This window comes from Anomaloglossus baeobatrachus, chromosome 5 (assembly GCF_048569485.1).
Source record: "Anomaloglossus baeobatrachus isolate aAnoBae1 chromosome 5, aAnoBae1.hap1, whole genome shotgun sequence".
NCBI lineage: Eukaryota > Metazoa > Chordata > Amphibia > Anura > Aromobatidae > Anomaloglossus > Anomaloglossus baeobatrachus.
Genome location: NC_134357.1, coordinates 389,963,406 through 389,986,660, shown reverse-complemented (window position 1 = coordinate 389,986,660; position 23,255 = coordinate 389,963,406). Strand labels below are relative to the sequence as shown.

Genomic DNA, 23,255 nt, shown 5'->3' with positions numbered 1-23,255 from the left:
AAGAGCTGTAAATGGCAATGGCCACAAATATGTCCAGCACTGATCCTCCAACAAAACGCTGGAAATGTCTTTATTTCTCGTCCCCCCAGAGAGTCATTTAAGCCTACCATCACCTAGAATAATAATATATTACACCACAGAGTGACAAGTTGCGAGGTAAAGTACTTCTCCAGATTCATTTTGTAAGTTACAGCTTTTATCCAAGTTGTATATTGAAATAGCTTGCTCTGGTTTGAGACGACAGACACTGTGAGAAGTGCATTGGAAGGCAGCCCACTGTCAGCCACGGTGCCACCATTATACATGGACTGTTGTACTATAGATCTGAGTGTACTCTATGGTACAACTATGTTAAGACAATTTGAACAATTTGATTTTGACCAGAAGGGCACGTGTCAGTTTCCTGCAGCTATAGTACACAAACCCATATTCCTATATTAGTGCCAAGATGATCAATTGCACCACTTTACATATGTCCCCATTTAATGTTTTTTTTAAACCTTTGTATCACTACTATGAAAAGTGAATTAGAAGTGAAAGAAATGTAAAATACAAGTCAAATACTTCTTGTGTGGTTCATCCAATCTGATCACCGGTGGCTTTACCTTTCAGAATCCTCTCTATTCCCTTGGCTAAGACTCTGAGCATATCATAGTGCCCCTTGGACATTAAGCTTTCGTATGGCTACTACCTCAACTTTCAATGGCTACTGTGTAAGCTGCATCTGGAACTTAAAACCATGAGGACCAATAAAAAAATATAATAATATAAAATAATATGATACACTCTATGGACAGAAGTACTGGGGCACACTAATACATGAAATCAGGTTGTTCATCCAGCCCCTTGCCATGCAGTCTGCCTGTACTAACATCTGTAACTGATTGGCTTATTTTATAGCGCTCACTGCTACAAGTGTGTGTCTGTAATAGGAGTCACCATTGTAATTAGTTCCTGACATTTCTTCTCTTCTAAATATTCTACTATCAACTGTGAGTGGCATTATTGAAAGTGGAATAGTTTAGAAACCACAGCAACTCAATCACAAAGTGGAGACCACAAAAAGTTACAGGACGGGGTTGACGAGTCCTGAAGTGCGTTAAAGTCGTCAACACTCTACTGACTCAATAGCTGCAGAGTCCAAACCCCATTTAGCATTAATATCCGCACAGAAACATGCGTGCTTCATGTCATGGGCTTCCACGGCTGAAAAGGGACATGCAAACCTTATGACGCCAAGCATAATGCCAAATGTTAGATGGAGTCATGTAAAACTACCACCTTGATCTCTGAAGCTGTGATGAATCAGTTTCTCTGGCATATGATGGATGAGTCTGAGTTTGGAGAATACTAGAACATTACCTGTCTGACTGCATGACTCCGGAATGTCTGACTGAAGGCCTTTGACCTTCCCCAACAACCCCCTACCCCCTAGGGTTCTTATCTAAAATAAACACAAACACTGCGTGACGTTGGATATAAAGGCCACAGCAGCCCCATTTATTCCTAACAGAAACATAAGCCATGTAACAATACAATTCTTCATTGAAGAACCCCCGAAAAGGAAGGGGGGGGTACCTGAAGGTTAACCAAAATGTTCTTTGCAACATCAGCCCATCTCCTGACCCTCAGCCGCAACACACCGACTCGAGAGCCCAAGCCAGATGTTGCCCACACTATGTCCCGCTGAGACTCAACCCAGCAAGGACCCGTTTACCAAACAATTGCACCGCTAGAGGTAACCCGCTCCGGCACTGGGTTCCGTCCTCTCCTCTGTGCAAACCCCCACCTTCAGACACCCCCCTCCTTTCCGCCGCTGCGACAAATACGATCTTCCTTCTTTTCTTCATTGATGTCGAATCCACAATCAGGGCGGGCGGGCGGGAACGATTCCAGTCACCGTCCAGGTAGGAATGGCCCACCCCCCCTCTGACCTGCCCTATATACTACCCCCTATAGCACCACCCCCTGACCAATCACACTGACCCCTGATCCTAACTGCCCCTTAGCACCAACCCCAAATTTCGCGCCCAAACTGACTTCTCCATTAACCCCTTATTAACCCTATGGCCTGGCATCCCTCCTAGTCATGTAGCCCTCCCTTGAGCCCCTTCGGGTCAGCAGTCCGGGCTCTTCCTTTGTGCCAGTTGTAAAGTTTGGTAGAGGAGGAATAATGTTATGGGGTTGTTGTTTTTTTTCAGGGATTGTTGTAGGTCTCTTAATTCCAGTGAAGGGAAACCCTAATTCTTCAGCATACCAAAGACATTTTGAACAATTGTATGCTCCCAACTTTGTGGAAACAATTTGGAGTAGGCCCTTTTCTGTTGCAGTGTGACTGCACCCCAGTGCACACAACAAGGTCCATAAGCAAACGGGTGAAAGAACTTGCCTGGCCACACAGAGCCCTGATCTCAACCCCATTGAACACTTTTGGGATGAACTAGAATGAAGATTGTGAGCCAGGCCCCCTCCTCCAACTTCAGTGTCGGACCTCACAAATGTTCCACTGTATAAATGGGCAAAAATTCCTCCAGACAACCTTTAAAATCTTGTAGAAAGCCTTACGAGAAAAGTAGAAGCTGTTATAGCTGCAAAGGGAGAAGCAGCGTAATATAAATGCTTATAGATTTAGAATGGAAGGTCATAAAAGTTCTTATAGATGTAAAGTTTAGGTGTACTTTTGTCCATATAGTTTATATGTATATTAACCTCTGTTATTCTCTTTCATTAAAGCTATACCACTAAGTAGCCTTCCCCTACCTCCAGTCTAAGGCTGTGTGCCCACGACCCAGATATGCCGTGTCCTGGACACAACAAGTCCTCTCCTGCTGGGTTGTGATCAGTGTTTGGGCAGCTGCGGATTTCTGTCTCTGTTCTCCCTCTGGAGAACACTCGCGGCTCTGCAGCATAAATTGACATGCTGCGCTCAGGAAGCCACACCACATGTCAATTTATGCTGTGTGAAAAAAAAATAAGCACAGTGGGCATGGGTTTTCTATAAATCCCATCCACTTTAGAACGCAGCGTTTTGGACACAGAGAAAACATGCTGCTTCCAAAATGCTGTGAACCCTGGTCGTGGGCTCACAGCCTAATGAGAAGTGGTCAGTGTATCATGACATAAGCTGATTCACATTCTTAAAGGGATTCTCTGACATTAAAAGAAAAAGGTCTTTGTTTTTATCAAGATAAAATACCACTCTTGCCCATGCTATGGGCTGTAACTTGTTTTGCAGTCCTCAGTCATGTAAATGGGGCTGAGCTGAAATACCAGAAAAAGACAATGAACAAGATTGGGGCTATTTCTAAAGATACCGTCACACTAAGGGGTGCTTCACACACAGCGAGCTCGCTGCCGAGATCGCTGCTGAGTCACGCTTTTTGTGACGCAGCAGTGACCTCATTAGCGATCTCGCTGTGTGTGACACTGAGCAGCGATCTGGCCCCTGCTGCGAGATCGCTGCTCGTTACACACAGCCCTGGTTCGTTTTCTTCAAAGCCGCTCTCCCGCTGTGACACACAGATCGCTGTGTGTGACAGCGAGAGAGCGACAAATGAAGCGAGCAGGGAGCAGGAGCCGGCGTCTGACAGCTGAGGTAAGCTTGTAACCAAGATAAACATCGGGTAACCAAGGTGGTTACCCGATATTTACCTTAGTTACCAGCCTCCGCAGCTCTCACGCTGCCTGTGCTGCCGGCTCCGGCTCTCTGCACATGTAGCTGCTGTACACATCGGGTTAATTAACCCGATGTGTATAGCAGCTAGGAGAGCAAGGAGCCAGCGCTAAGCAGTGTGCGCGGCTCCTTGCTCTCTGCACATGTAGCTGCATTACACATCGGGTTAATTAACCCGATGTGTACAGCAGCTAGGAGAGCAAGGAGCCAGCGCTCAGTGTGCGCGGCTCCCTGCTCTCTGCACACAGCGCTGGTAACTAATGTAAACATCGGGTAACCATACCCGATGTTTACCTTAGTTACCAGTCTCCGCAGCTTCCAGACGGCGGCTCCGTGCAAGCGCAGCGTCGCTTGCACGTCGCTGCTGGCTGGGGGCTGTTCAGTGGTCGCTGGTGAGATCTGCCTGTTTGACAGCTCACCAGCGACCATGTAGCGATGCAGCAGCGATCCTGACCAGGTCAGATCGCTGGTCGGATCGCTACTGCATCGCTAAGTGTGAAGGTACCCTAAAGGTCCAGTCACACTAAGCAACTTACCAGCGATCCCAACAACGATAGGGATCGCTGGTAAGTTGCTAGGAGGTTGCTGGTGAGCTGTCACACTGCGACGCTCCAGCGATCCCACCAGCAACCTGACCTGGCAGGGATCGCTGGAGCGTGGCTACACGAGTTGCTGGTGAGCTCACCAGCAACCAGTGACCAGCCCCCAGTCTCCTAGTTACAGCACACATCAGGTTAATTAACCCGATGTGTGCTGCAGCTAAATGTGCACAGAGCAGGGAGCAGCACACACTGCTTAGTGCTGGCTCCTTGCTCTCCTAGTTACAGCACACATCGGGTTAATTACCTGATGTGTGCTGCAGCTACATGTGCACAGAGCAGGAGCCGGCACTGACAGTGAGAGCGGAGGAGGCTGGTATCAAAGGTAAATATCGGGTAACCAAGGACAGGGCTTCTTGGTTACCCGATGTTTACATTGGTTACCAGCCTCTGCAGAAGCCGGCTCCTGCTGCCTGCACATTTAGTTGTTGCTGTCTCGCTGTCACACACAGCGATCTGTGCTTCACAGCGGGACAGCAACAACTAAAAAATGGCCCAGGACATTCAGCAACAACCAACGACCTCACAGCAGGGGCCAGGTTGTTGCTGGATGTCACACTAAGCAACATCGCTAGCAACGTCACAAAAGTTGTTCGTTACCAGCGATGTTGCTAGCGATGTTGCTTAGTGTGACGGGGCCTTTAGCGACGCTCCAGCAATCCCACCAGTGATCTGACCTGGCAGGGATCGCTGGAGCGTTGCTACATGGTCGCTGGTGAGCTGTCAATCAGGCAGATCTCCACAGCTATCAGAGATCAGCCACCTGCCCCAGCGACCCGTGTAACAACACTGTGCTTGGTAACCATAGTACACATCGCGTTGTTTATAGTTATTTGATGTGTACCTTGGCTACGTGTGCAGGGAGCAGGGAGCCGGTTTCTAGAAGCTGCAGACGCTGGTAACCAAGGTAAATATCAGGTAACCAAGCAAAGCGCTTTGCTTGGTTAACTGATGTGTACCTTGGTTACCAGCGTCCGCAGAAGCCGGCTCCCTGCTCCCTGCACATTCAGATCGTTGCTCTCTTGCTGTCAAACACAGCAATGTGTGCTTCACAGCGGGAGAGCGACAACTAAAAAATGGTCAAGGACATTCAGCAACGACCGGCGACCTCACAGCAGGGGCCAGGTCGTTGCTGGATGTCACACATAGCGACATCGCTAGCAAGATTGCTGTTGCGTCACAAAAAACGTGACTCAGCAGCGATGTATTTAGCGATGTCGCTTAGTGAGACGTGGCCTTAAAAGAAAAAAGTGTTAATCTCAGACAACTCCTTTAATTATCAGATATAAATTTGCAATAGCCAGCCAGTAATAGTCAAATATTGCATATCTGTGTGTTAGCTTTCACATGATAGCTCTACATATGCATGTTGTGTAATTATTGCAGTAACCCGCATGGTTTGCTTTCTTTTCTCCCTTTTTTCATCTCTTTCCTATCTTCTGACTATTCACCAATCTACCTCCTTATCCACCCTTCACCTACACCCTTCATTGCTCAACCTTTCTTCCCCCTCATCTATTATACCCTTCACTTTCCATACTTATTTCTTTCCTGACTCCCTATAAATAGCCAAACAGAGGCAGAAGTCAGTAAGTAATTGCATATGTCTACCGTATTGCCTCTATCTGTTCACCTGTGTAGTTTTGATGTTGTGTAAATTCCCTAAATCGTGCATGCTGTGAAGTGTCCGTGGACAGTAAATTTGGATAAACAGATTTGCATGACACTTGGTGCTTGAAGATTCGGGGCAGTGCAAGAGGAATGATCACGTCTTTGTCTTACAGACTGAGCACATCCCTCCATACGATGTGGTTCCATCCATGAGGCCAATCATTTTAGTTGGACCCTCACTGAAAGGATATGAGGTATATGAATAAAGTAACCAGTCTATACATTGAATTGGTTCTTGTCTTCTCTAGTAAAATTTACCCTTCAAGTAAAATTTTACACTTTAAATGTACGGTAAATGAAAGTTGAGTAAATACTTCCACTTAAACTTTGCATTGATTTCATTGTTTTCTTTACACATTTACATGGCTGTTTTTAAACTTGCTCAAAATTTAGCGGTTTAGCTGTTTGCTTTCTGATATATAAAATATATATATATATATATATATAAAAATATTATAATAATATAATATATAAAATATATTATGTCGGACTTGAGATAGCTGATGGCTGAACTGACACCTTCTATCCTTCCAGTCCATTCTTATATCTTACGCATCCTTGACCAAGCGTGTAACTTATTGGCACAGAGGGAGGAGAGGAATAAGACACTGCCAAACTCCTCTACTAGTATTTTTAATGTCTCTATACGCATTAGAGACGCTTGAACCTGACAATTTCATATGGGGACCTCCTGACTCTCACCGGACATATAATGGTGGGGAAGATAAGGGTCGGAAAACTTGAATTTAAATGCTCTACTGGGAAATGAGGTGCCAACAGACAAGTTTAGTGATAGTTATTTCCTGTATATGGCCAACTTTTTTCGGTAAAGTCAATAGAAGAGAAGACATTTACTCCAATATGGTGTTGGATTTTGCTTCCCAGAATAGAAGAGCCTCGTATCTTTGGGTTTTTACACACCAAATCAAAGGTTCTCACCATAGATAAGCACAAGGGCAGAGGTGTAACAGGTGCTGGCGTTGGGATCTTTGGAGAGAGGCAACCTAGCCCTATCATCTGGTCACATTCACTTTAGTAATAGGTGGTAAAAACCTATGCGAGACTCAACAGTGCATTGTTATCAAACAAAGCAAAAAGGAGATTTAGCCCAAAGGTGTTTTATCCCGGGTAGCAAATTCCAACACTACATTCGAGAGGGGGGATATCTTTGCTATTGGGTTTTCTTTCTTCAATGAAATCCACTGAACAAAGCTGGCTATACACATGCAATTGCTCACGGCTGCTTTTCTCCCAGAGAAAAAATTGGGGCATTTAAATTCACATAACCATATATAGTGACTTATATAGCCTATATAATATTATAGAAAAAGCGCCATACTTGGCAATACCTGGGCAAGATACTACTGCAAATAGGATACAGCAAGTCCCCATGATATAATTTATTGTAGTAGCATAACCTAAAAATAGGAAAAAAATTAACTTCCAAGTGTCCACCAAACATCAGGGAAGTGTCTTGGCCCTGAGTGAGTAATCTCTCCACTTTCATCTTGATTGATGGTTCAGATTCAACAGATGTGGTTTGTAAGGGTTTCGATGGCTGGCTCCATTTAAAGTGTTGCAATTAAAGCACCACTCCAGCGTGTTTTTTCCCTCAATGCTGGAGTGGCGCTTAAAATCTAAAGGGGGCTTTACACGCTACGATATCGTTAATGTTTTATCGTCGGGGTCACGCAGTTAGTGACGCACATCTGGCGTCATTAACGATACGCAGCGTGTGACACTTTTGTGCGACCTCAAACGATCGCAAAAGCGTCCAAAATCGTTAGCCGTGGAGAGGTCGCCCTAAAACCAAAAATCATTTAAAGCTCTTTTGCGATGTTGTTCCTCATTCCTGCGGCAGCACACATCGCTATGTGTGACACCGCAGGAGCGACGAACATCTCCTTACCTGCGTCCACCGGCTATGCAGAAGGAAGAAGGTGGGCGGGATGTTTACGTCCCGCTCATCTCCGCCCCTCCGCTTCTATTGGACGCCTGCCGTGTGACGTCGCTGTGACGCCACACGACCCACCCCCTTAGAAAGGAGGCGGGTCGCCGGCCAGAGCAGCATCGCAGAGCAGGTAAGTCTGTGTGACGGGGGTGTGCGATTTTGTGCGCGACGGGCAACAATATGCCCGTGTCGCACAAAAGATGGGGGCGGGTACGCACACTAGCGATATTGGCAATGATATCGTAGCATGTAAATGTATCGTCCCGCGTGCTCGGCTGCGACCCCCGAGCCGCTCGGATCCGTGCTCGTACTGCGGGTGGTGGCTCGAGCCGCTCACGGACCCGGGGGTCACGTCGCTCTGCAAGGGAGTTGGCGCTGCACTCGGGGATTTGGGTTAGGAGCGCCACGGCTGGGGCCGCGGACGTTTGGTTTAGATTGTAAGTTCGTGACGCCACCCACGGGTTGTGGTGAATGGATGAACACCACCGCTGCCATTAACTAGGCCTCCCGGGGACGGTGTTGCGCAGCTTGGTGTTGACCCCTTCGTGGGTAGAGGAGCGATGGTCCCGGGGGCCCGAGGGAGGTGCTGAGGCGGGGGAGCGGGTTGGACGCTGGTGCGGTGCGGCGTGGTGCGTGGCCCAAAGGCACTGGTGTACTCACTCTGACACAATACACTCGAGTCTCTGGTAAACCAAACGGAGTGATGAACGGGGCCCGCAGCCGGCTGCAGCTTCTCACGGTATAGGTTGGTGGTTTCCACCTTTCTCCTGCACCTCTGCGTGTAAATGTTTGACTCCTATGCCTAGACACCGGTAGTCCGCTCCCCGACTTGTATATACCGTAGGATCCCGTTTGCCCGCAGACCCTGGCCCTTTGGGTCTCTATGCCTTGGCGGTGGCTTTACCCTGTATGGTTGGGCTGTTGTCTTCTAACGGGACTTGTGTGGAATAGGTCCTTAAGTCCAGTCCGCAATCAGTTGATTTGACTTGGCCCCGTCGGTTTGGGGCTTCATCTGGGTCTGAGTACCTCTCCTGGTGCTCCGGTTTCCAATCGGTTCCCCGGTTTGGTATTGGCGGGCCACCGCCCGACCCCGGTCCCTACGGTTCTACCGGCTGTAATCCCAGCTCCTGCAGGCGGCCACCACCGTCTGCCTCCTTGCCAAGGGTGACTGGGCTCCGACCCAGCCACCGGAGTAGTCTATGGCAGGCCTGGGCGCAGGTCTGCCCTCGGACACAACCTCTCTCCTCACTGTCAAAACTACTCTCTACAGTCAACTTGAACTTGTGTCTGTGTTTTCCCGCATCCAGGCCTGTGAACTCCTCGGTGGTTGGAGCCAACCGCCTGGCTCCGCCCCCTGGTGTGGACATCAAGCCTGGAGGGTGGTGACAAGGTTTTTAGTTTGACTGATGTCACCTAATCGGGAGGGGGTGTGGTGTTGTGTGTGACTACCTGGGACGACCTGACTAGTTCAGGGCGTCACATAAAGCCCGCTTAAGTCCCTTGCCCCCTGTCATAAATTCACTTTCTGGCGGCTTCATCTTTTACCAACACCGCTCCGGTCCCGTGGTGCCATCTTGTGACTGAAAGATCTGACTGACCGGAAGTCCGAAGTTACGTCACAAGCATTCAATGCAACTTTATGAGAGCTAAATCTCTTGCACACTCCATGAAACACTGGAACTGCCAGCAGGTAATTGCCGGAGACCTACCAGAGTGGTGGCGATAGAAGATGAAGCTGCCAGAAGAGCAGTATAATACAGGGGTCAGGGGACTTACATTTAAATCACCACTGTAATAAAAAAAAAGCGCTGGAGTGCTGCTTTAAAGAAAAGAGAATAATTTGCAATGCCGCTCATTCAGGCTTCATGTAGATATAAACTGTAGACTATTCTAAAATGTCATTTGAAAGCTGTGTTTAAAGGGCTCATCCGGGACTTTTAAACTGATGGCCTACCCTTAGAATAGGTCACCTCATCAGTGAAGGTGTGACTTCCCCGCCGATCAGCTGTTCCCTGTTGGAATAGGAGAATCTGTGCAGTACCTGGTTATGGCCGCTATGCTCTGCAACTAAGCACTTCCCGTCACAGGCAATGGGACCAGCTGATCAGCAAGGTTGCAGGTCTTGCATCGCCACCAACGGATATTATTACCTCTCTTAGGGCTAGGCCATCAATGTGAAAATCTCAGACAACCCTTTTAAGAAGATGAGCCAATAGATATCTTTCCACATGGTTATGCTATCAGTCATTCTAGATACTCCAGTAAAGCGCTATGCAGTTTTATATGAAAAAAGCTTACCTAAAAAAATGCCCTAATCTTGGGTATCATATATAGATAAAGTGGGCCCTGCTTGTTTGTGCAGTATTTTATATACAGATGTCTAGCTGAGGCGGGTAAGGTGGGGCATGTGCCCTGCAGTGCTTACCAGGGATTGCCAACAATCTGCCTTTGCAACATATTTCGCTGTAATGCTGGAACAGTGAACTGATCAGCAGGTGACGGCAGCCTGGCTAGTAATGCCATGTTACTATCACCTTTTTACCTGTCCAATTGTGTGTAATTATTCACATAACAGTATTTGATGTTTTGCATCTGCATTTGGAACCAAAATAAGAAGTGGACCCTACAGAGTAAAGCTATAATTGAAGGATTTTTCTGTGTTTTGTAGCTTACAGATCTGGATGAAATACTGCTGTGTGAATAGGGCATTATTTGCTTCTTCCTTTTTCACATTTGGTTCAGTTGTGTGGCTATCCTATTCATATCCTGTCAGTCTTCTTCCTTTTGTTTGGCAGTAGCTAGTCTGCAGTTCTCTAACATTTCTTTGTATGCCCACAGGTCACAGATATGATGCAGAAAGCGTTGTTTGACTTCTTGAAGCATCGCTTTGATGGAAGGTATTCACGCTTTGAATGTTAATTTGTGAATAAATAGATAACTGGATAAGCAGTGTAAGATAAATATAGCCTAGCATTGATACTGTCTAATACTCTTAGGATATGTGAAAGCAGAAGCTGATTGAAAAGAAAAACATTTCTATTCATTAATAGCAAGTAGAGATCTTGAAAATCAGAAATGGCTATATTACAAAGCATGGACGAAAGTTGGAATTTTTCTTCAAACAAAATAAATGGTTTTTTTTCCAGTAAACGTAACCACATCCCGTCACCTCACTGCCTTTCCATGTCCTAAAGCACTGGCTGACACAGACAGAAGTGGGCCCCTGGGCAAAAACATTATATGGGCCCTTGTCAGTCAAATAACTCATCAAAATGGACTATTCCACCTGTTTTGGAGGTAGAAATGGGCCCCCTGACCTCTTGGGCCCCGGTGCGCCTGCATAGGATGCACCAATGATATGTCCACCCCTGTCCTAAAGGACAGGCCACTTTGAACTAGAAAGCGCTTGTGATTACCCTATGACCATGATCCAAGGGCTACCTCTGACAACACTCATTTTCACATTATGGAATTGAGCGTCTTGTGTTTGCAGCAATCATTTAACTCTTTACATGTTACGGTCAATAACAATTGCACCATGTAAAGAGTGTGACTGAGGGAGATCGCTCCATCTGTTATTTCATCGGCTATTGCAGCGCAATAAGGGGGAGACAGGGGTTGCTATAGCAACCAGAGACTTAATAATGGTCTCCAGTGTGCCATAGATTAAAGTAGCAAAGTGTATTATCTATGCGATGAGGCTACACGGGTAGCCGATGGTTTCTATGGTCTAAGGGTACCTTCACACTTAGCGATGCAGCAGCGATCCGACCAGCGATCTGACCTGGTCAGGATCGCTGCTGCATCGCTACATGGTCGCTGGTGAGCTGTCAAACAGGCAGATCTCACCAGCGACCAGTGAACAGCCCCCAGCCAGCAGCGACGTGCAAGCGACGCTGCGCTTGCACGGAGCCGCCGTCTGGAAGCTGCGGAGACTGGTAACTAAGGTAAACATCGGGTATGGTTACCCGATGTTTACATTAGTTACCAGCGCACACCGCTTAGCTGTGTGTGCAGGGAGCAGGGAGCCGCGCACACTGAGCACTGGCTCCTTGCTCTCCTAGCTACAGTACACATCGGGTTAATTAACCCGATGTGTACAGCAGCTACATGTGCAGAGAGCCGGAGCCGGCAGCACAGGCAGCGTGAGAGCTGCAGAGGCTGGTAACTAAGGTAAATATCAGATAACCACCTTGGTTACCCAATGTTTATCGTGGTTACAAGCTTACCTCAGCTGTCAGACGCCGGCTCCTGCTCCCTGCTCGCTTCATTTGTCGCTCTCTCGCTGTCACACACAGCGATCTGTGTGTCACAGTGGGAGAGCGCCTTTGAAGAAAACGAACCAGGGCTGTGTGTAACGAGCAGCGATCTCGCAGCAGGGGCCAGATCGCTGCTCATTGTCACACACAGTGAGATCGCTAATGAGGTCACTGCTGCGTCACAAAAAGCGTGACTCAGCAGCGATCTCGGCAGTGAGCTCGCTGTGTGTGAAGCACCCCTAACTGTGATCTCTGACGTGCCATTGATCAAAGCGTAAAGAATGCACAATGTGTTGGACAGCTTATCAGTACAGTTGTGCACAAAAGTTTAATACATACCCCGGAAGATTTTTTTTGCTTTCTTGGACTTTTTTCAGAGAATATGAATGATAACACAAAAACTTTTTTTCCACTCATGGCTAGTGGTTGGGTGAAGCCATTTATCATCAAACTACTGTGTTTTCTCTTTTTAAATCATAATGACAACCAAAAACATCCAAATGACCCTGATCAAAAGTTCACATACCCCAGTTTTTAATACCGTGTATTGCCCCTCTAACATCAATCACAGCTTGAAGTCTTTTGTGGTAGTTGTGGATGAGGCTCTTTATTTTCTCAGATGGTAAAGCTGCCCATTCTTAGCAAAAAGCCTCCAGTTCCTGTAAATTCCTGGGCTTTCTTGCATGAACTGTGCATTTGAGTGGCTTGATGATATTGAGGTCAGGAGACTGAGATGGCCACTCCAGAACCTTCATTTTGTTCTTCTGTAGCCAATGACAGGTCGACTTGGCTTTGTATTTTGGATCATTGTCATTCAGCTATATAGCGCTATGCATAGATATATACTACATCTCCATGTAGCTGAAGGAAGAAATCAGATTCTTTTGTTCCCATAAAACTACTATAAAGAAATGAGAAAAAAAATGGCAAAAATATAGTTTTATTTGTCATCACCCCCCTTGGAATCAAACCAGCAACTTTCAAACACATAACAGCAGCCTTAAGCTGTCCTAGCTGTTGAGCCAGCTTTGATGATGTCAGAGGAAGGATTTTACATAGATGAACCTGCAATTGAAGCCTCTGATTAAACAGGACACAGAGCTCCATTGTACAGTGCAGAGCATCTCTGTATCTTGAATTCTAGAAGGAGAGGAAGAAATGTTGCTTCTTCTAATAAAATTACTAAAAGTAATAAAAAAAAATAGAATAATGGAATTTTTATTACGCTTTTTTAAAAAATAATAAACATCACAAATCAGCAAATAACATGGACATATTTGGTGTCCCCCTAATCGTAACGACCCAAACAACACAGCGATCAGATTATTTACGGGGATCGGTAAATGACAAAAAAATGGCGCAATTGATTATTTTGTTCTATTAAAACCCATAAAAAATGTAATAAAAATATATCACTGAGGCTGTGTTCACACGTAGCATAAATGCTGCGTATTTTTCTACAGGTGTCTGCAGCATACAATGCAATAACAATGTTATCTAATTATTTAGTGTTTGCTGCATATTTTATGTGTTTTCCCTGATATTTGATACATGTTTGGTGCAGATGTGAATCCAGGTTTTTAATGCATTTTAATACAACAAAAAAGCTTTGATTCTATGTTTAAAAATGAAACGGCACTTTTTTTTTTGCTTGCTCCACAAAGAAGCCTAAAGCCCGCTTTACACACTACAATGTATCTTACAATGTGTCGGCGGGGTCACGTCGTAAGTGACGCACATCCGGCATCGTAAGGTACATTGCAGTGTGTGACAGGTACGTGCGATTGTGATTGAACGTTAAAACGTTCATCGCATACACATCGTACCTTTCTCTAGAATTGCACGTCAGATTGTTCATCGTACCCGGTGTAGCGCACATCGCAGCGTGTGACACCCCGGGAACGATGAACAGATCTTACCTGTGTCCTGCGGTTCCCGGCCAGCAATACGGAAGGAAGAAGGTGGGCGGGATGTTTACGTCCCGCTCAGCTCCGCCCCTCCGCTTCTATTTGCCGGCTGCTGCGTGACGTCGCTGTGACCCGAACGTCCATCCCACTCCAGGAAGTGGACGTTCGCCGCCCACAGTGAGGTCGTATGGACGGGTAAGTACAGGTGACGGGGGTTAATCATTTGTGCGGCACATTCAACAAATTGAACGTGCCACACATCCGATTGGGCGGTTACGATCGCATACGATATCGTATGCTGGATCTTAAGGTGTAAAGCAGGCTTTAAGTGACAAAAAAACAACAAAATTACACAGTTCAGCAGCGTCTTTAGACGCTCAGTGAGCAGAGATTTCATGACGTCACTTCCACTCTGCTTGGACATTTAGTCCGTGTTCACATGTAGCGTAAGTGATGGCTTTTTTGCTGCTTTTTTGCACATAAATTCTCCTGTGTTTAATTGTCTAAGCAAAGTGGATGTAATTCCATGAAAAGACGCAGCTGAAATCTGCGGTTTTGGTTCTTTTTTATTCTCTAGAGGTTTCTATGTGGAGCTTAAAAAAACGGATGGAGAAAACTGCAGATACTGAGTGCAGAATCATAGCTTTTCTGTACTATAAAATCGCAGATTCACATCTGCACCAAAAACGCAAGAAATAATGGGGAAAAGGAATAAGAAATGCAGCAAAGATGCAATAATCAGAGAAGATTGTTATTGCGCAGTTTGGTGCGGACAGCAGCAAAAACATAAAACAGGATTTATGCATGTGGACATGGCCTTACAGACACAAAAAAGCAACATGTCATATAGTGTGACACATATAAATATGAGAAAGTTCTGGCTGCTATGCATGAATGAACAGTCCGGGGCCTCTGTTGAACAGCCCTCACTGCCAAATGGTGGTTCATGGTGTGGCTAAGGGCTGCGCATGCTTTGTCCCTCTTTCTGTTCTTCAAAAGTTGGGAGGTATGCCTTCCATAATGACCAGTACAATAAAAAAAAACACTTATAATAAATATATATTTTGATTTGATATTTTTGTTCATTCTGCTGGACATAAAAAAAAACAAAAAATGATTTAAAAAGTTATAAATAATGTTCCCCAAAATGGTACAAAAAAAAATGGAATAATGCATGCATGTACCCCAAAATGGTGGCACTATAAAATATAACACAAAAAAAACAAGCCCTCGTATAGCTAAATTGACAATGAAAATAAAAAGTTATACTAATGCAATGTGAGAGTGAAGAAATGCTAAAATAAAGTGTGGTCACCCCCAAGGTTAAATCTGAAAGAGCTGTATATTACTTAATCCTAATGACGTAAAACCGAATCTTTCTTGGGGTGTCTTTCCTTCCAGCAGCAAGGGTTAAAGGAAATATGTCATCAAGTTTTTGCTACTACATCTGAGAGCATTTGATTAACAACCTCATGTCCTAATAATTGACTACTGGCACTCCAAATGACATAATTTATACACATTTATTGGGCACCACTACATGACCAAATTAAAGGAGTAACGCCATTTTCCAATAAAAACAATCTTTATTTTGACATATATTTTAAAATATTTTAGCATAAAGGTACCGTATACAAGAGAGACACAGGCAGGAGAAGTAATTAAATCCCTATAATAATAACTGGGATATTCACACCCAGCCAGGTGAGTATCTGTATTGTTACAGCCAAATATCATATATTAAATGGACCAAATATGGATTCAGTGATCCCAACTGCATTATTATCAATGATGCAAAAAGTTCTTCAATGCAAGGTTCCCCCATACATGATTTTTACAAACATATCATATATTAAATGGACCAAGTGCAGACTCTGCGGTTCCACCTGCGTTTTTCATCAGTAATGCACAGATTCTTCAATGCAGGGTTCCCCCATGATAATTTGTACTCGTAAGAATAAATAAATAAATAAAAGAGTATACAGGGTCCCCAGAGCAAAGGGATAATTCCAAAAAGTGCAGTGTAGATTACCAATGAACACACATAGCAGTATCCACAGAGCCCACATACGTCCATAAACGCATGGGAGCCTTTACAGTTCAGAAATGCAGTACACGTTTACAAATGAACACCCGCAGTGATGACCACAAAGTCCACATGAGTCCATAATCAAATACAAACTACTGTAGATAGGCTAACATCAAGCATATTAGTATCGCAAAATTACATCACCTGGGTAGGAGGTATCCTGCCGTGACCCTCACACTCCGACACGTGTTTCGCAAATGGCTTTCTCGAGGAGCATGTCAGAGGTGAGGGGCGGGTTGGTTAAAAGCACCAAGTGACCAATGAGAGACACAGAACTCTGATCGCATTCATGTGTCAGAGCAGGAAGCAGACTAATCCCATTAGCGGCGCATGACTCCAGTTGCCACGGACGCTCGTAAATAAACCTCCCACAAATCGCGATCACGTGACTGTGATGTCATGACCCACATGGTGGTGAGTCATGGCAACCACGTAACGCTATCTGACGCGATGTGGGACGGCCGGCCGGCGGCACAGCAGTCATGCGCACTGGGTAATCTGCAATGAGAGACACAGAACTCTGATCACATTCATGCGTCAGAGCAGGAAGCAGACTAATCCCATTAGCGGCGCATAACTCCAGTTGCCACGGACGCTCGTAAATAAACCTCCCACAAATCGCGATCACGTGACTGTGATGTCATGACCCACATGGTGGTGAGTCATGGCAACCACGTAACGCTATCTGACGCGATGTGGGACGGCCGGCCGGCGGCACAGCAGTCATGCGCACTGGGTAATTTGCAATATTTTGCAGATTACCCAGTGCGCATGACTCACCACCATGTGGGTCATGACATCACAGTCACGTGATCGCGATTTGTGGGAGGTTTATTTACGAGCGTCCGTGGCAACTGGAGTCATGCGCCACTAATGGGATTAGTCTGCTTCCTGCTCTGACGCATGAATGCGATCAGAGTTCTGTGTCTCTCATTGGTCACTTGGTGCTTTTAACCAACCCGCCCCTCACCTCTGACACGCTCCTCGAGAAAGCCATTTGCGAAACACGTGTCGGAGTGTGAGGGTCACGGCAGGATACCTCCTACCCAGGTGATGTAATTTTGCAATACTAATATGCTTGATGTTAGCCTATCTACAGTAGTTTGTATTTGATTATGGACTCATGTGGACTTTGTGGTCATCACTGCGGGTGTTCATTTGTAAACGTGTACTGCATTTCTGAACTGTAAAGGCTCCCATGTGTTTATGGACGTATGTGGGCTCTGTGGATACTGCTATGTGTGTTCATTGGTAATCTACACTGCACTTTTTGGAATTATCCCTTTGCTCTGGGGACCCTGTATACTCTTTTATTTATTTATTTATTCTTACGAGTACAAATTATCATGGGGGAACCCTGCATTGAAGAATCTGTGCATTACTGATGAAAAACGCAGGTGGAACCGCAGAGTCTGCACTTGGTCCATTTAATATATGATATGTTTGTAAAAATCATGTATGGGGGAACCTTGCATTGAAGAACTTTTTGCATCATTGATAATAATGCAGTTGGGATCACTGAATCCATATTTGGTCCATTTAATATATGATATTTGGCTGTAACAATACAGATACTCACCTGGCTGGGTGTGAATATCCCAGTTATTATTATAGGGATTTAATTACTTCTCCTGCCTGTGTCTCTCTTGTATACGGTACCTTTATGCTAAAATATTTTAAAATATATGTCAAAATAAAGATTGTTTTTATTGGAAAATGGCATTACTCCTTTAATTTGGTCATGTAGCGATGCCCAATAAATGTGTATAAATTACATCTGAGAGCAGCATAATGTACAGACAAAGACCCTGATTCCAGAGATGTGTCACTTACTAAGCGGCTTGCTGTCATTTTCATAAAATCACTGTTTTCTTTACTGAAGATCTAGTAGTTATGTGAATGCGGATCTCTATAACCCCACCCACACCTCTGATTGGCAGATTTCTGCCCATATACAGTGTACACAGATTTCAAACAGTGTTGGGGGCGGGGTTATTTAGAGCCCAAGAATATGCTGGACTACCTGGCAGCAGGACAAGTAGTCCTCTAGTGATGATCTCCTACTGATTCATCAATGATTTTAACAAAACTACACAAAGCAGCTCAGTAAGTGATACATCGCTGGAATCAGGATCTCTGTCTCTACATTATGCTGTTCTCAGATTTGGTGGCAAAAACCTGGTGACAGATTCCCTTTACTGTGACCCAAAAATGTAATATTTATGTATTAGCCAATGTCGGGCCACAGAAACGTTTTTAATCTAAGGGCTAAACCATATTTCAAACAGGACAATGACCAAATAAGAAACAATGGAAGATGCGGAAATGAGAGTGAGGGCTCGGTTCCACCTGCGCATAGCTTCCGATGCAAGATCATTGGAAGTGATATACTAATAACCCTCTGCTGTGTGTGTAAGCCAAGGGTCATGCGACTGTGATGTAATCTTGCGATCAGATCACAGCTGCGGAGGAGAGGAAGGGAGCACTTTCTCCCCATCTCCTCTGCTGCCTATCTCTGCGTATATTGCACTGCAGTCGGATGAAATGTGAGCGCAGTGCAATGTTTCACATGCAACCATAGACATGTATGGGGGTGTGTGAGCTGCCAAACGCAGCGTGGTACGATTAATTTCTCATGCCGACATGGCAAGAGAAATCAATCGCAGATGGACACTCCCCACAGATTTGCATTGGTGCGAGTGAAATCCGATGTTTTATCGGATTGCACTCAGCTATGTCAATCACAAGTGGAACTTGTCTTATTTTTACTAGCAACAGCAATGTGGTTTTGAAGTTGAAGGTCCCTTATTCAGGGACATACCTTTAAGATCCGACAAGACGCTTCAACTCTTCACCTAAATGAGGCTCCACTGCAATACCAAACACAACCTGTAGACAAGGGTGGCAGTGTTTCTGTAAAAAGAAAAAGCCTATTTAAAAGTGAGTATAGAGTGAATGTATACTTTTCTTTTCAGTCGTGAAAACAATGGGGCAAATCTACTAATCCAAGACAGTGCAAATTTAGAATAAAATGTGACACAATTTTCGCAGTGGATTATGTGCGATGATGAATTTGCATTTCTTTACCCACTTTTGTCTAACTTAACACCTTTTTTCATTTTTGGCCTTGCATGTTAAACCATGCCCTTTTCCGGCTATACCACACCCCATCAGCAAACAGTGTTTCAGACACTTCATAATGAGCTCAGTAATCACGTGCCACTGACTGTAGTACGTCCGCCATAACTTGTGTTTGTGAGGCTTTCTATAAATTCTAATGATATGGAAATCCCCAGCATTAATGTAATACTCCTGTAGTGTGTCATGGAGACAGCGAGGCTTTGTACAATGTCACCCGGTGACTCATTCCATGCAGTGCTCCGCAGGCCGCATTCCCACCAGCTCAGCAGAAATGAGGACTATTTATATGCGAATATGAGTGGAAATGCTCAGGACAGTCCATACGATACCTTAATCCATGGCTTATCTAGCTCCTGCTCATCCTCCCTGAACTGGGATCTTCAAAATATCAACGGCATGATTGAGAAAGAAAGCAGTATTAAGCAAAGAACTAGCTTTTTTCTCCAAAAATAGAATTATTGAAGACGGTCTTTATTTTTTGGTAATTAAAAGTGTGTTGTAAAAAAAAAAGTTAAATCTGCAGACATAGATACACCAGGGTTGGCTCCAGACACGTTGATAAGGGCACGCAAGGCCGAGTGCTATCCAATGTTTTATCAGATAGCCCTTGGATCAATGTTATACTATGGGGCATGCTGCGAGTGGCTTCGATATTCAGATTACGCGCACCCGTACAAGTCTATGGGGGCATGGAATCATCGGACTGCACTGATGACATCCGTGTGCCGTCTCATTACTGCAGACACAGGCAATGGAGAAGATGGAGAAATTATGTTCTCATTCTTCTCATCTGTTCTTTCGATTCTCACATGTGAGATAATCGGATCACAGTGAATGACACTCGGCCTACGCTCGGATCAGAGCTTGAGCTGAGTGTCATTTACATAATGCATCCGATTCTCTCACAGAAGAAAATCATCGCTAGTATGAGCGAACCCTAGGGCCCCTTCACTCGTCATTGTTTTGGGTACGTGTAGCATCTGTATGTGTGATACTTATTTTACGGATCCCACACGTACCCATTATAACTAGTGATGGGCAGACTCGCAGATAACTGGGTCCAGCAGGTGTAACAGGGTTTTGATCCCGGCCCGGGGTTGATCCCAGTTATCTGGCCGGATGCCGGTCCCTATATAAGTCTATGGGGACCAGAATCCGGCAATTAAAAATGGTGGTAGAAGGGATAGCAGCAAGTGTTTCATACTTACCGAGACTCCGGCGTAGCTGTAATTGCTTCCAGGCCGCTCATTCACTTTCAAGGCCGCACATTACCTTCATTGCATATGCACTGCTTTCCACGCTCACTTGCGTCTGTGATTGGTTGCAGTCAGATGCACCCCCAGCCTGAGTGACAGCATATCTGACGCTTCCAATCACAGATGCTATGAGCATCTATCGTGGTATAAAAATAAATAAATTTTACAGTCCGAGTCAGCTCATCACTAATTATAACCTATGGTGCTCTTCACATGTCAGTGATTTCACACTGACCATGTGTCTGTGTAAACCACATATGTGTCTGTGTAAACCGCATATGTGTCTGTGTAAACCACATATGTGTCTGTGTAAACCGCATATGTGTCTGTGTAAACCACATATGTGTCTGTGTAAACCACATATGTGTCTGTGTAAACCACATATGTGTCTGTGTAAACCACATATGTGTCCGTGTGAACCACATGGAGACATCTCTGTTTTTTTCCAGGAGCACCGATCAGAAAGTCCAATGCAATTCTTTGGGTCCATGTAAACACGTACAGCACATGGATGGCAGCCAGCCCATGCATTGCAGTCCAAGATTGGATCCATATGCATGGATGTCTAAATTAGCCCTTAGTGTCCATATTGCCCTGTTTGCCAGAAATCGGTCTTTATTGAAATACACTATTGAGGTACTTAGTGCACCCCTCTTAAGGTTGAGCTATTCAATGCAACTTTATACCTACTTATTTTTCAACGACTGTGTCTCCAACCGTCTATTTGATTGACAGCTCTGGCTTTACAGGAGTCAGAGGATGGATAAAGAAGGAAAACTAGTAGGTGGAAAGGTGTACTGAACTGCTGGACCAAGCCTAGGGTGCACCCAGCACCTCATTCTAAAGAGCAGTTTCTGGCAAATGTGACAACAGATCTGGGCTAAAGGTGCGATTTTGGTTAAGGGTTATTTCCTTTACAGGTGCTGTATTTTGTTTTAACAGTCATATTGTGGTGATAGATTCCCTTTACGGTATGTGCACATCTTTTTTAGGTGGATTCTGCCTTGTACTTGCCTGAAAAGACGGTAAAAAAAATCCCTTAAAAGGAACGAACATATGCACTGGAACATCAAAATGACTTACAGTGCATGTGTTCAGTCTTTTTGAGCTTCTTTTCAAAGTTGTAAAGCAGCTAAAAGTGTCCTCTTAACCATTCTTCGGGCTGATCCTGTTTAGAACCAACCACTAGTTTATACAGTGTGTCCACCCATATCCTGTCCACCGCCATTAACTTGAGAATGGTGGCAGCTACAGGCGTAAAAGTGGTGTCTAGGTATAGTAAAGTAGCCATGCGCTGCGCAATGAAACCACCTATAGCGCCACCTGGTGGAAAACAATGGAGTTAGCATTTTTATCTCGAAAACAGAACGAGATAGAGAAAAAAGTGAATTGCAAAGTTGTAGGGCATCATCAAATCAATACGAATCGACACCTTGCAAACAGAAATGCTATGATTAGAATGTGTAAAACTCACAAGGCTGCGGACGTGAAGCGATACCTCATGGAGACCTTCCTACAAGTCATTGGGTATGGTGGCTGCGTGGAGTGGCCTCCACGCTCACCTGACCTGACCCCATTGGACTTCTTTCTGTGAGGTCACATCAAACAGCAGGTGTATGCGACCCCTCCACCAATATTGCAGGACCTATGACGATGTATCACAGATGCTTGTGCAAACGTGTCACCTACCATATTGCACAACGTGCAGCAAGATACAGTATGCTGTCCAGAGTCCAGATGTGTATTGCAGCTGACGGTGGCCACTTTGAGCATCAAAGTTAAATGAGTGCCATATGCGTGACCAGCATTCAATGTTTTGGGGGGTCATGGGTTTCATATCATAGCATTTCTGTATGCAAGGTGTCGATTCGTATTGAATTGATGATGCCCTACATTGTGCACATAACCTTAACCTGGTAGTCCTATTAAGGTCATCCCCCATTTAAAAGCTCTATTGGGACATATAGTTATCATTGAAGAGACACCTGTTTGAGATGAGTCACTGTCGTATATTGTATAATCGTATAATCGTATATTGAATAGGAAAAGTTGTTCCTTGGTAGTAAAGTTGATCAAAGGGATGATCCTGTCATAAATGTTCACCCATCCACTTCATAGGTGAGAATGGTTGGATTGGTATGGATCCCACCAGTTGCCAGAATGGGAGCATTTTGTCCCTTATTCTCCCTGTTCAAAAGGAATTGACCTGGGGAAGTACAGAAGATAGGCTGGTCCCACATGTGTCCCATTCATTTGCTTGGTACTAAGCTGCACAAAGTTGTAATTCCAGGCACACCAAATCAATAAGCAATCTGTGGGTGGTGATAACGAAATGCAACGCTCAACAGAGTGCTATGGGATATTCAAGCACCCTTGGTACCAGAAAATGAACTTCCAAGAGTGATAATCAAAAAGATTCTCAGGATTCTGATGCAGCAGCCACTTGAGTAGACTGTGGCCGAAGACGACAGCTGTGACAATCTTCTACCTACTGACATGGTCAATGCTGCTTCTGATTAGTCAACCCGACATGATGTACCAAGAATCCCATGATGTTGAGTCAGGATGCCAACTTAGGCTGGCAGCCACTGACTACCAACACCGCTGCCAGACCAGGACCCTGAAAAACATTTTGTCCATGTCTAACTTCCACTAATCTGATATTGATGACCGGTGGATACCTCCTTTAATATCAATAAGCACATCAAT

At 44.9% G+C, this 23,255-nt stretch overlaps 1 protein-coding gene across 5 annotated transcripts in view; it reads left to right on the top strand.

Annotated features, from left to right (window-relative positions):
* The window catches only part of CACNB1 (calcium voltage-gated channel auxiliary subunit beta 1), a 177,442-nt gene that overhangs the window by 112,304 nt on the left and 41,883 nt on the right, over window positions 1–23,255 (top strand). For 3 of the 5 annotated variants that reach the window (XM_075350114.1, XM_075350115.1, XM_075350117.1), the window contains 2 exons: window positions 6,057–6,137; window positions 10,733–10,791. In XM_075350114.1, the coding sequence (XP_075206229.1) occupies window positions 6,057–6,137; window positions 10,733–10,791 (140 nt within the window). Of the gene's footprint in view, window positions 1–5,841; window positions 5,862–6,056; window positions 6,138–10,732; window positions 10,792–23,255 lie in introns of all 5 variants that reach the window. The other 2 variants (XM_075350116.1, XM_075350118.1) reach the window with 1 other exon arrangement.